The sequence below is a fragment of the Tamandua tetradactyla genome, chromosome 12 (assembly GCF_023851605.1).
Source record: "Tamandua tetradactyla isolate mTamTet1 chromosome 12, mTamTet1.pri, whole genome shotgun sequence".
Taxonomy (NCBI): domain Eukaryota; kingdom Metazoa; phylum Chordata; class Mammalia; order Pilosa; family Myrmecophagidae; genus Tamandua; species Tamandua tetradactyla.
This window is the reverse complement of record NC_135338.1, coordinates 38050784-38063693: the sequence shown is the minus strand read 5'-3', so window position 1 is coordinate 38063693 and position 12910 is coordinate 38050784. Positions and strand designations below refer to the sequence as shown.

Sequence of the window (12910 nt, the reverse complement as noted above, 5' to 3'; positions counted from 1 at the left end):
GTGGATGGACGATCATGACCTTCTCCTAGAAAGAAAAGAACTTAAAACATTTACAGATCACACCTAGCTCAGGAAGGCTACATTATGTCGTTTACTCTGGGTTTCCATAGGTAATTTAAGATCCATGTACCCCTTTGATTTGGGGGATTGTGGTGGCAGTGAGAAGGCACATTCTTTGTCCTTACCTCTCAATTTAGAATGCCCATGTTGTTACAATGCATTCAAAAGGTTAGAGTCTTCTAGTACCCAAGGATGGTACTATTTTGTTTACTTTGCCAGAATGCTTCCTGTTGGAAGCACGTACCCTCTTTAACAAGGCTCTTCAAGCTTTTAAGCAATTTCTTATGTGAATTGCAGGGAGGAATGGCCAGTTAGATATGATGTGAGAAGCCCTACAATTAATCTCCTTATTGTTCTTTTTAAATGCTTAATTGCCAACATACCCTTAAGTGGGAGACAGGAAGGCTGGAAGACTGGTAATCCCAGTTGAGTATTTGTTATGTGAACAAAAGCAGGACAGAGAGGTAAAGCAGTTCACTTGATGGCAATAATTTTGAACACTAGTAGGGTCACAGACCAAAAAACAAGGAAACAAATAAAACCTAATGCCATTTACAGTCCGTGTTGATTCTTCTTTCCGAATCCCCAGTAAAGTACCTGGCCTTGGGCCTGACTTGGCTCGAAGGTAAAACCATGGATTTATAACCATCAAGGAAGAACTGGAGAGAGTTCTGTTCCACTTGGCAATGAATACTCCAGGAAACTCCAGGTAAGCTTTCTTCAGATGAGTTTTCTTCCAAAGAAACCTTTTCAACCTTACCCAAAAGGTGGATGAGACCACAATAAACTGGCTATCAAATGTTTATGGATCTATTTACAGTTTGATTGAAATAGGCAGGGCCTCTTACCCTTTCATATTTACCCTAAGGAACCCCAAAACATGTCATAAATGTATTTTAATGGGCAAAATAATCTTAGATTATTCTGTGCTGAAAGGCTTGTTTTGCAATATCAATTCTGCTTTTCTGAGTTTTCCACCTCTTTCAATAAATTGCATGCAGCTGCACAAACCCAGACAACAGTCCAATGAGGCCCAATTTTAGGTGCACTTTCTCACAGGAGATTAATGTTCCTCTGCCAAGAAATACCCCAACAACCTAGGACCCCTGTAGCCATCTGGAACTGAGAGCTCTACTTAGCTTCCTCCTTGGCACTAGACAGACACAGTCCCCTTTTAGACAGAATGCTGGGCACTGTCAATTGTGTGCATTTCACAGCGATTCTAGCACTCAGACCATGGATGTGCTCATAAGCCTTCTGGAACGTAAGGTGCTTTGCATATTCAGCCACCACACATGGCTGGGGAGGACTATAATCAACATTTTGCAAATGGATCCTGTGCTGTAGAAAGGTTAGATGGTGTGTCCAAGGGCACAGCGAGGAGCTGGGCTTTAGAATTTGGAACAGAAACCTTCCAGGCCTGCTTTCCTCTAGTCAATCTGACTAAAATAGCACAACCAATATTTGAATTATGATTTGGTTTATCCTCCCTCCGTCTAAAGGATGTATTCTATTTTAGGGCCTTATTCTATTTTAGGAAAAGTTGTTTTTTACTAGAAATAAAAGACAGCCTTTCTTGGACTCATTGGAATCATTCCAGAACGGCAAGGAAGCATGGGGGGGAGGAGAAAGTTAGAGAAATAGTTTGGTTGGTGAGAACCACAACCTGATTCTGTTTCCCAGCAGGTGAAAATTCTCCTCTCAGCTGGCTCATGCCTGTAGGGTGTTACAGTGTACCTGCCAGTCAAAACTAGTCAAAGGTCATGTTTTCCCTTTTTGGCCCAGCCACTGCAGCTCAAACCTATCAAGCCCTTACACGTTAGCAAATGGAACTTTGATTTGTGATCTCTTGTCTGTTTGAGTTGGTCTTCTCTGGCTTTGCATGGAAGGGGACGATGAAAGAAAACATCAGCAATAGGGTTCTCTGGCCTTGGAAGAAAAACAAAGAACAATGATTCAAAAATGTGGAATCCCAGTATTTTGAGACGATTGAGGACTTTTGTGTTATTTGGCAATTTCAAAACAAATAGGACAGAATCTCCCGAAGAGGTGGCTTCCACAGCATACTTCACTACGGTCTTGGCTATTATAACTGTTGTGGGCTTTTAAAGTGAAAATGACAACCTGGAAAAGCAGTCTCCTCTCAGATCTTGACTTTGATCGAACATGTTTTCCTTTTACTGATGTGGGCTGCTGAGGTATCATTATTTATCAGATTGAAGACAACTTCCCTTGGCTAAGGCTCTCTGAGGGTGCCATCACCTGACCAAGTTGCCTGCTTTAGAATCGGTAAGTGATGGGAGTTCTCAAGCATGGAACAAACCAGGAGAGGGCACTCCAAGTTGGCTTCTTTATGTGGGTCCTTCCATTGTCCAGGCCTCCCAGTCAACTGAGGAGTCTCAGAGGTAGAGACATGGATAGGAAAGTAGGACCACCACAATAAGGAACAGAGAAACAGAGGAATTCAGAAAGATTCCAACTAATTAATTCCAGAGCTAGAGGTTAAAATAACAGGAGAAAAAGGGGTGGGGGAGGGAGAAGGGAATTGGTAGGGAGAGGAATGGTAAATTAAAAGGAAGAGAGAAAGGAAGACTTTTTCTGGAGGGAATTAAAATTATGGCATCATGGCAATGGCTAACTTAATTAAAAAGAAAAACACACAAATTCAAAGAATGTGGAAAACCTACCAAACTGCCGAAATAAAACACTCTTCCTAATTGAATTTAACAAAAATATAATAAGATTTCAATGTAATTAAGAAAATGATAAAAAAGGAAAGCAGAATAAAAGGGATGAAAGTACTTGTAACATTTATTATCTACACAACTGATTTTCTTTTCTTAAATAATAAGCACAAATGGAGAACCGAAGTATGAGGAGAAACATATTTTAATAGTTTTCCTTCTGAAATTGCAAAGACTGGGAGAAAATGAGACTTTGACACATCCAAACCCATTTCTCCCTTCTCTATATCACCCATCACCTGTGTCACCAACTTCCTGCCCAACTGCCCAGGAGGAGCTTTCCAGGCACTCTCTCCTCTCAACCTTTACCTGCCGGAGGTTGCGTGTGACTTTGACGTCATGCCAGGCGTTGTCATTGAATTTGCCATTCACAGGCTCCACGATGGCCTCGAAGGCCCCGGACCCCAGGTTAATGACCAAGGAGACCGCACCATCCTTCAGAGCCAGGTTGACATAGTCAGCCGACTTGCCCGTATGCAGAATGAGCCCATTTCGCTGCCAGGTCTTAAAAGAGAGGGTGATCTCATCGCTGCTGCTCTGGATCGGGTTTTGGGACAGGTCGTAGCACAGGTACTCTGAGCCTCGGAAAGTGGCCACATTCTCCTCTCGGGCTGTAGGAAATGGAAAGAAGGAAGAGGTTAATACTTAACAAGGTAGCACCATGAAAGCACAAAAGGGCATGCCCGAGTGCACCATTCCTGCCATTGGGCTGATAATGGCCCAATATTCCTTCCCACTCTTTCACATGGTTTATATCGAAACATCAGGGAAACCAGAAGAAAAGGTAACTGCAGAGAAGCTGTTTGTCTACATAAGGATAGAAGATAGGCAAGATGTGTAGTAGAGCTTACTGCCTTTCCTTCGAATTTTCTAAACAGAAACAAACAAAATACCTGAAGAAAAATTTCATGCAAAATGGTGAAATTGAGGGCTCCATTGCTTTTGCTTCAGTGATGGCTTTTAAATGTTTGTAGAGGAGCTCGTTCAGAATGGATAATTAACTGGTCTGACTAAGGGCACTTTAGGTTGAGGTACTACATATTGACCAAAGTCTAAAAATCAGTTACCCTGAAAGATTTAGCTCTGATTTCCATCTGACATTAACACAGCCAACTCTGGTTTCCCTGGTAGAGTCCTGAGCCCAAGGAAACATGACTGGGTTATTAAATAGGAAGTTGGGCGTGAGAAGAAGACCAAGCAAGTGGGCAAAAGGGAACAGAAGGAAATTTGGTAATCTGGTTTAGCCAATACCAACCTTAGACTCAAGCAAATGGGCCCCTGTCCTGGGTCCCCTGTTTTAGATGGTTATGGTCTGATCTTAGTATCCTTGGCCACACTCATCCCCATGGGATAGGAGGTCACAGAGCATCCCCTCTGGAACCCATATACCCTATCAAGACCATATCCCAAATTCTGGGTGGGACCTCATAATTTTCTTCCTAATCAGCCTCAAGCTTATTTCCAGGGCTTATGCAGGCCTCTTTTCTGGATCCACTTTCCTGTGAGCAAATCACGGCATCAGTGTGCAAGCTTAGAAGTATGAGGGGTAGCCAAAGGGAGCTGTTTTCAGGGGTGTTGACAGAGCTTGGCCACGTGGGCTGGCCACCTTCATGCACTTATACTTGTGATATAGGATGGAGCCAAAGGTGGGGAGAGAAAAGGGACAGGCCACAGACTGAGGACCAGAAAACTAGGTCTCCTTGTGCTGCTGTTTTCTAATGCAAAAAGGAATCTAAGAGTGCTAAACATGAATCTGGCTTCCCTGGTAGCTATAAAGGTATATTTGCCAACATGAAAGAATAGAATATATTTTATTCAATTATTTGTTAATTTGATTTATAATTTCAACACATAGCATGTAGACTTCCATTTATCCTCCTTTCTGACCACCTCATTTAGAGGAGCCTATTTTACATCAGGGTTGGTCAAAAGTTAAAAGCACCTGCTTAACGAAAGGCAATTGGCAACAATACAAACTGAGATGCACAGTTTCCCACTAAAGGCTGGGGGCTACAAAACAAGGTTGAGGGAAGCCTATTTCCCTGCCAGAACTAAACTCTGGCCTTCTTAACCAGAGCCAAATGCATTGCAAGGCAAGTCCCGAGCACTCATTACGGCCTGAGGGAAGTCACGTAAGTAAAATAAAATAAATACTTGCTCGCTATGAGGTAAGAGCTGTAAGGGAATCTCTATTCTAATGGGGACAGATGCCCATCTCCTACATACTGTTAAAGTAATCATAGCATTATGACATCATTAAAACATGAACTTCATTTTCACACTCTGGAGAGTTAAAGAAGACACCAAGTTTCTCCTGGGTGTTCCCAAGAGCCTCAATGATACATGTCTACCTATGCATGTATTTTTCTCTTTACACACTCACCGGTACAAGCAAAAGGCTCCTGTCCATCTATACATGACCACCATACTGATCACATGGATGTAAATGCTATCACTCAGGGCATATCTTGTGCCTGAGGCATTTTACCAAAAATAGCCAAAATATATCACAGAGAAGAAATCTGACACGGTCTGCATGTCTGAAAACCCTTCAGGGCACTGTCCATGGTCATAATCTCTCCTCTTGTTTCTGAAGAAATGACTTTGTTCAAATGCAACTGGACACGCCTCTGTTCCATGGACCTGGAGGTGACCCTGATCTAGAGTAGAAAATGACAAATCAAATGCAGTTACCACAACTAAGCTCTTTTCCCACAGACATGGACGTGCAGAGACCTAAATAAGTGTGTGTGTCCTTGGCACCACACATATATTAATGGGTATCTTCTATAAACATTTAAGTTGCACCTTGTATGCCCACTGAACTGAGTAAATGAGCAAGGAAAAGACTGCCTCCAAAGAGAAGCTTAAATTAATCATTGAGTACCCTTCAAAAGGGGAACGCTTGACTCAAAACAGCAAGGCACCACAGTATGACTTAATGTGTTATATGGTGCTTAATATTTTTCGTTTAATTAGATCAAGGAGTCTGTCAAAATAATAAGTTTTTGAGCTCTAAAAGATTTTGGAAAGATTTTCCAAAGACTTTGGAAAGATTTATTGAGGAAAAAACTGAGGGCCAGAGAGGACAAGTGGCTCACCCAAGACCACACAGCTAGTTTGTGACACTGCCTAGGGGCCTCTGGACTTTTCCCTAAACATCAGTTATCTTTCCCTGTGCCTGTCACTCTGGAGACAATACATGCTTCTCTGCTATTCCTCAAAGGCCATGGATTATTCCATGTGCCTGTGCATTGATTTATAAACAATCCCAAACCTTGGATAAAATGAGCCATAAAGGTATTCCCCTTACCCTATGGAGATCACTCTTGCTTATCAAAAGAAATGTGCCTCCCCCTAACTCCCCCGGAAACAAATTGTGTTTAACACAAATGAACTTCTACTGGGTGGGAGGCCACAGAAAAATATGACACTGGTGTAGAGATGAGACTACCATGACATATAAATAAGAAATGAAACCAACATCAGAAAAAAATTATCTATGTAAATCACATGCATAGTTATGCTAATCTCCATGAAAATACGCCATAAAGATTTTTACGTATCTGAGTGCCTCCCTTTGCAAATATTTAATAAAAACTGTTGCAACAGTTCACAACCTTTCCAATCTCTCCCTCATTGATGAGTCTTTTCAACTAACCTCTTCCCTGGGCCAGAAGAGGCTATGGAGTGCAGCATCACCCCAATGGCTGGTGATCTCCTCCATATAATTTATGGGGCATTTTCTTCCTGATTGGTGGAGGAGTATTGGCACTGTATGGCCCAGTCTTTAAAAGAGCAAATAAGAGGTTAGGAAGGAGAAAGAAAGAAGACCAGGAAGAAAATTCTCCCCTTGTGTACTTTTGCAACTGTCATTTTTCTCCTAAGACCCCAACCTATCTCACTTTCTTTCCACTAGCCGAGGCTCAAGCACTTTCTTATCACCTTGAAAACCATACTAAATTGACAGTGAATATAACTAAAAGAGGCAAAACCAAATAGTAACAAACACATTTCTAAGTCCATTCAATTCTCCACACCCTCTATTAAAAAATGTAATATTGTTCCAAATCTGTTTTATACACTTGATATTTATACTGAGAAGGAGGTTGAAGAGACAGCGCAGTCACCTTGTATGTATTCAAGCTAAATCGGTAGAGAAAATGAATGCAGGGGATTATGTAACACAATACACAACAGCTTAGCATAAAGCTCCAGCTTGGCAAGAGAGCAGGCACTGACATAGCTAATGGACTGTTTAGATCCATTTAAATCATATCACCCCAAAGTTAACAATCAATTGCATAAAAGTGTTAAAATAAAAATGTTACTCTAGCTGCATGAAAAGCGAAGCTCAGGTCTGTATGACAACAAATCATTTAGCCATTATTTGTAAGTGTCCAATTGATTAAACACTAGATGCAATCTAGATATGTATAACTCAATATTTTAAATCAGTTTATATAAGATACATAAAGTACTGATCTTTCAAATGGCTTGTTAATCCAAGCACAGATATATACATAGCATTAACAAGCATTTACTCGATTCTACTGATTTATATAATAATAATGCTATTTCTCTGAGAAACCCCAAAGCAGATTAAAATATTCAGGGCAATGTTTTCTTACTATGCAGTCTAAGAAGGTGGGTAAATGCACGTTTGTTTAATTAGGCCTGTGGTTCCTGGTGGCCTGCTATCTTAAGAACCCAAATTAGATTTTGAGATCGATATTTCTGGACTTTAGTCTGCAAGTTATGAGGAACCATTGCATAATTCTGCTGAAAAGAATGGAACGGTCCAATGTGTATCTTTAAAAAATGCCTATCATGTCTGGTCTGAGAGTGAACTGGAGGGAAGGGAAAACTGGACTAAGCAAGGAGACCAGTTAAGAGATAAGAACACATTGGAAATACTTTTCCATAGTGTCCCTGGGGCTGGTTCAGCCCATATTTTGTAACAATTCCTAGGGTGGGGTTCGAATTTCACAGGGAGGGAATAGAAGCAAATCATTCCTAACAAAGGCAAGTCAGAGTCCACAAGAAGAAGCCAAAGTGTAGATATTTAAGACCAACTGCAACTTTGGAAAACCAAGGGTCAGAGGCAAAAATTGAAGAAAAAGGATACAATATTAAACATAAAAGGCTAAAAACTGAGAAGACCCCAGGAGTGGGTAAAGAAGGATTCTAGAGCCATTTGCAAGCAGATGTTAACCATTTTTAAACTGTATTGTTCATTTCCAAATGTTTTCCTAATAAAATATTTTTATTCTATCAATATACCGTGAGATCAATTAGCTCTGTTTACACCATATGAGAAAACTGAGACACAAAATGTTTAGTTGGGCTGCCCATGGCACTCTGGAGGCACCCAATTCTTACTCCGTTTCTTTTGCTACTGCGCCACATCATAGCCTTGTTAGGAACTCAAACTCTCAGAGGAACAGGGGCCTAGAACACTATATATGTGATGGTCTGAAGTTACATAAAGTCCAATCTGTCAAAAGGTGAAACCACTGACGATGATAGACGAGAATCCTCCCAGTCATCAGAAACCGAAGCCAGGAAGGAGGGAAGCTGGGCTGGCTTTCCTCCAAAATTCTCTAAGTAATATGTTGGAAAAAGTCAAACTGAGATCACACTCTTCACCTCCATCAGAGAGCTTTAGAAATGGGATTTTTAGATACCACCTGGAAGAGCCATTTACAATCGTAATACTCTACTCCCTGGAGTGGCTAAAACACTAGTCCTGAGAATAAGACATGCTAGGTTACAAAAAAGAAGAGGGAATCAGTTTCCCAGGTATGAGCCTCAGAGTCATGGGCAAAATTGTCCTCATCTTTGTATCTTTTGTCCTTCAAATTGACCCCAGTACAGCAGTGCAGTACTTTAGTTTGCACTGATGCAAAGATAATTCAGGCTGGACCTTCTGTCCTGGCCCACCCTGGAGCTAATGAGTCACAAAAGCGCATGGGCTACTGCTGGCCTCCCTGCCAGAAAAGCAATAGCCTACGACCCTGGGACCAGCCTGTTGATTCCTTTTCTCTGACTCCACAAACTCAGCAGGGCCATATCACATCACTTCATCCTTGTGCAGTTGTGGTAAGAAGTTAAAGATTCTCAAATTGAGAACTCACAGATCACCCAATTATTCTAGCCACTGTTTTCCAAGCAACGGAGCCTTTGTGATAACTAAAGAAGCACTGATTCTGATCCCAAGGCAAGGGGTACATAAATGTAGAAATAAATTCCTAGAGAATAAGTGCAACATTAACTCACTTTTCTGCTTGCTCCTAGCAGGTCTTACATATCTGCTTTATTCCAAAAGGGAACTTGAGCTAAAGTTGTAATGTGGGTAGTCTGTTGGCACAAGAACAAGGCAAGGCAAGTGTGTGTTGGCACTTGTGCAATTCTGTTTCCTTCCATGCAACCTGCTAAGAATCTAACTTCTAGAAGAACACCTTTAAGGGCCTTTTGAAAGCTGTAGGCAGACACCCACACATTAGATTTGGGATGTGGGATGACCATATTGGCAAATATGAAGGTTAAGTAGAAATTCTTTTACTCAAATAGATCTATTGTTTATCACCTACAGACACTTTCTGCTAGAATTTGGGTAGGGATATACTGATGGTGTTAGAAAGACAAGAGATTGCACAAGTAACCACACTCTTGATTCTCTCAGTTCCACCTCCCTTACAATGTATTTTAATGCCAAACAAGGCATTAGGATAGATCAAAGTTCAGAGCCATCCCCCAAGGACAGATGATTAAATCTTTTTACCTGCCAATCCCATCACATAGGTATTTTAAAAGCAGAATGCACTAGCAGACAGCAAATTGTGTCGCCATGAGCAATTCCTGCACTACAAAAGAAAACACATGGGAAATCTGACCCCCTGATGCCATTTCCAACTCTTTTCCTCAGGCTTTCTGTAGGAAAGGCACAGTGAAGAAACAAATAGACTTCTCCACACTAACTTGGTCACTCTTTTGTCTTCACATGCTTCTTGAAAGTGATGAGAAGGCAAACAGTATTAAATCAAGTTGCCACCTGGAAAATAAACCAGCTTCCTGGTGAAAGAACCTGCCTCAGTCCACAAAAGAATAGCCTGGAAAACCATGCTTCACTGAAATCACTAGAAACCTAATGGCATCCTGAAGACTGCATTGCTCTCTAATTGCATTACAATAACAGTTAAATTTTTGGCACGTGCATTTAAGTAATAAAGATTCACAGGTATTTAGACTGTACCAGGTGATATGCCCAGGACTGAATGCACTGGGCCACATGGAGATCCTTTCTGCAATTCTATGAGTAGGTGAAATTAGCTTTCATCTTGCAGATGAGGATAAATTATAAAGCTAAAACATTCTAGGTGTCTACTAAGTGCCAGAACCGGATGTGGGCTCATGTGAAATGAGTCTACAGTCCTGGGTGTAGTGGGGACATGGTGTGTAGTGATAAAGCCTGTGAGATGGGACTTGATAACCAGCTCTGGAACTTACCTAAGTCTATGGAATCTTAACTTATCACTTAACTTCTCTAGCCATTGGATCCCTAATCTACAGGATGGAAATAACCAACAGTATATGTTTCATAGAGTTGCTAAAGGTATAAAGAAGATGAAGTTCTCAGCCTAGTTCCCAGCCATAGAAATGTTAACTATTATTGTTTTTGTTGTTGAGAATGAAGGCACAAATAAGTAATTATAATTTAGTGTGGTAAATATTTAATATGTGATACAGGCACACAGAAGATGGAATAAATAATCTTGGGGTATCAGGGAAAGGTTCTCACAGGAGGTCATAAAGAGCTGTGTCTTGAAGTAAGAGTGAGAGTTCACCCAACAAAAGGAAGGGTGAAAATTCTAGTGAGAAGAAAAAGGATATTCACTGGCATTGTCCTGCAAAAAGCATGATGGATGATAAGTTCAATGTGGCTATAGCCATAGGCATGTGTGCAGTAAACATAGAGGGGAAGAAAGATCCAAGATGCAGTCTGGGGCCTTATTTGCCATATCCTTGAAGCATTGGCAAGAGGGAGCCAGCAGAGTTGCGAGTGGCAAAAAAAAAAAAAAAGAAAACTTCAGCTTGCGAGTAGCAAATTATACTTGTTTTATCAAGGATTGAGTGGGCAGACAAATGGCTAAAGAGGTGAAGAGAGATCCAGGAGGCATTTCCAAGGTTGAACGGACATTACTTAAGAAACCATGGTCTGAGGCAATTGTGTTATGTATGCCTGCCTGCCCAGTTATAATAATCTATGTAATGTGCTGTACTTTTTATTTTCCCTTAACCACCAGATCCATATGAGTCAAACTGTAATTACATTTCTTCCACTACCGGCTTCTCATTGTAATTGTGGGTCAGTCAATCAAACAAGCATTGAACACAAATAGTGTGCTGTATCTTGCAGAAGGAACTCCCTTTCCCTGTCCCCACAACTCCATTTCTCTGTCCCCGTGACTCCATGAGAACATTCCTTGCCCACTTCCCACATGGGAATAGTTTTAGGGTAACACTTTGAAAACCTCTTTCCTTTACCCATTCACTTCCTTCAATGAGAGCAGAAGTGATTCATCTGCTTGCTAATATAGGAAGAATCTGACTCTGATTGGTCCATATTTCCTAGTGAGGTGGTCACTCTGCTCCTATGACCTGCCTTTCTCTCTCTTTCAGATCCTTTCCCATGAGGACTGTGAGATCTCCTCTGGACTCCTCGCTGCAGTGAGCCTATGAGAATAGACTCTCCCTCTGGGGAGGGAGGCACTGGTTTCTTCACTGTTATGCCTATGGCTTAGTGGGTGAAATAATTCAGGGGGAAACTACAAGGAAGCTCCCTCTGACTGCAGCTCAAAGCCACATTCTATAATCCAGCTTCATCAGCAATAAGAGCTGATAAATCCAATATAATGGCTGTTTGGATCCTTGAACTGACCATTGATTAACTCTTGTGTCTGTTCCTTAACCGGTTTAGAATTCTGAGGAGTGTGTTATGGTTGTCATCTTCGAACCCTACAATTACTGAAATAGGCAGCAAAGTAATGGTATCAGAAGAAATTAAAGATATAGAATCAATCCTTGAATTTCTTTCGCTTTGACTGGGAAAATAATAGACCCATTTGGAACCTCATAAATTCAATGACAAGGAAATAGATCCATCATGTTAAAGCCAGCTCGGAGCCACAGAGTCACCTTTCTTGAAATTACACCAAGCTCTTGGATGACTAAAATGGTGAAGAGTTTAACCAGGGTTATCTTCATGAAGATAAGTTTTAGATTGAGTTTTGAAGTTTGTGAATAAAAAAAATAAATTACAGAAAATAGACACTCCCATGACCCACATATTCTTTCACCCTTGGCCTTATCCAAAAAGAATTATCTGCACGTTTTCATGTTTTGTTTTCCTTTCAACCTCCTTTTATCAAATTTACACAATCACTATAGTAATTGCATGGGAATCCCAAATGCCAGGCTCTGAGATTACATTCGGAGGACTTGATAAGACAAAGAAAAAAAAATTACTAGGGGCACAAAACTGGAGAGGAAAGGATGGAGGACTGTAACTTTGATACAAACAAAATTTGTCATGAAAAATATCCACAGTATATCTAGATAAGGGAGAAGATAATCTGATTTTTTTTGGGGGTGGGGTATTTGCTCACTCTAATTGCTACCAAAAATAGTTACCACTATTTACATATACATTCTCAGAAAGGCATACAGAAGTCATGAAAAGTTCACAGAATTTGGGAAAGCTCATACAGATAGCCCGATATTAAGAAGCAATAAATGTGTATTTTTAACCCGTATGGGCTTTTTAAAAGTTTTTTATTTCTATTAAATCTCTCTTTAGTCCAAGATGAAAACAAGTGAAAAATCCTCCAGAAAAAAATATTGGAAGATGATCTAATGTACCTCCTGCCTCAGCCAATCTATAAATAAATTAAATTGTTGATGAAACTCTCCACACTTAAATATTCAAAGAAAACAAGACAATTAGGTGCCAATATGTGAAAATACTATGGATATTTTAGGGGCTCAAATGGTTCCTGTTCCTAAAAGAAGAAAGTAAAATCCATCTAGAGGCTACTATAGTTCAT

The 12910-nt window shown here is 40.6% G+C and overlaps 1 protein-coding gene across 1 annotated transcript in view; it reads right to left on the bottom strand.

Annotated features, from left to right (window-relative positions):
- Positions 1-12910, bottom strand: part of NRXN3 (neurexin 3) — a 1607649-nt gene that overhangs the window by 1159470 nt on the left and 435269 nt on the right. Inside the window, exon 3 of the mRNA XM_077123215.1 lies at positions 3114-3415. Within this exon, the coding sequence (XP_076979330.1) occupies positions 3114-3415 (302 nt within the window). The remainder of the gene's footprint in view (positions 1-3113; positions 3416-12910) is intronic.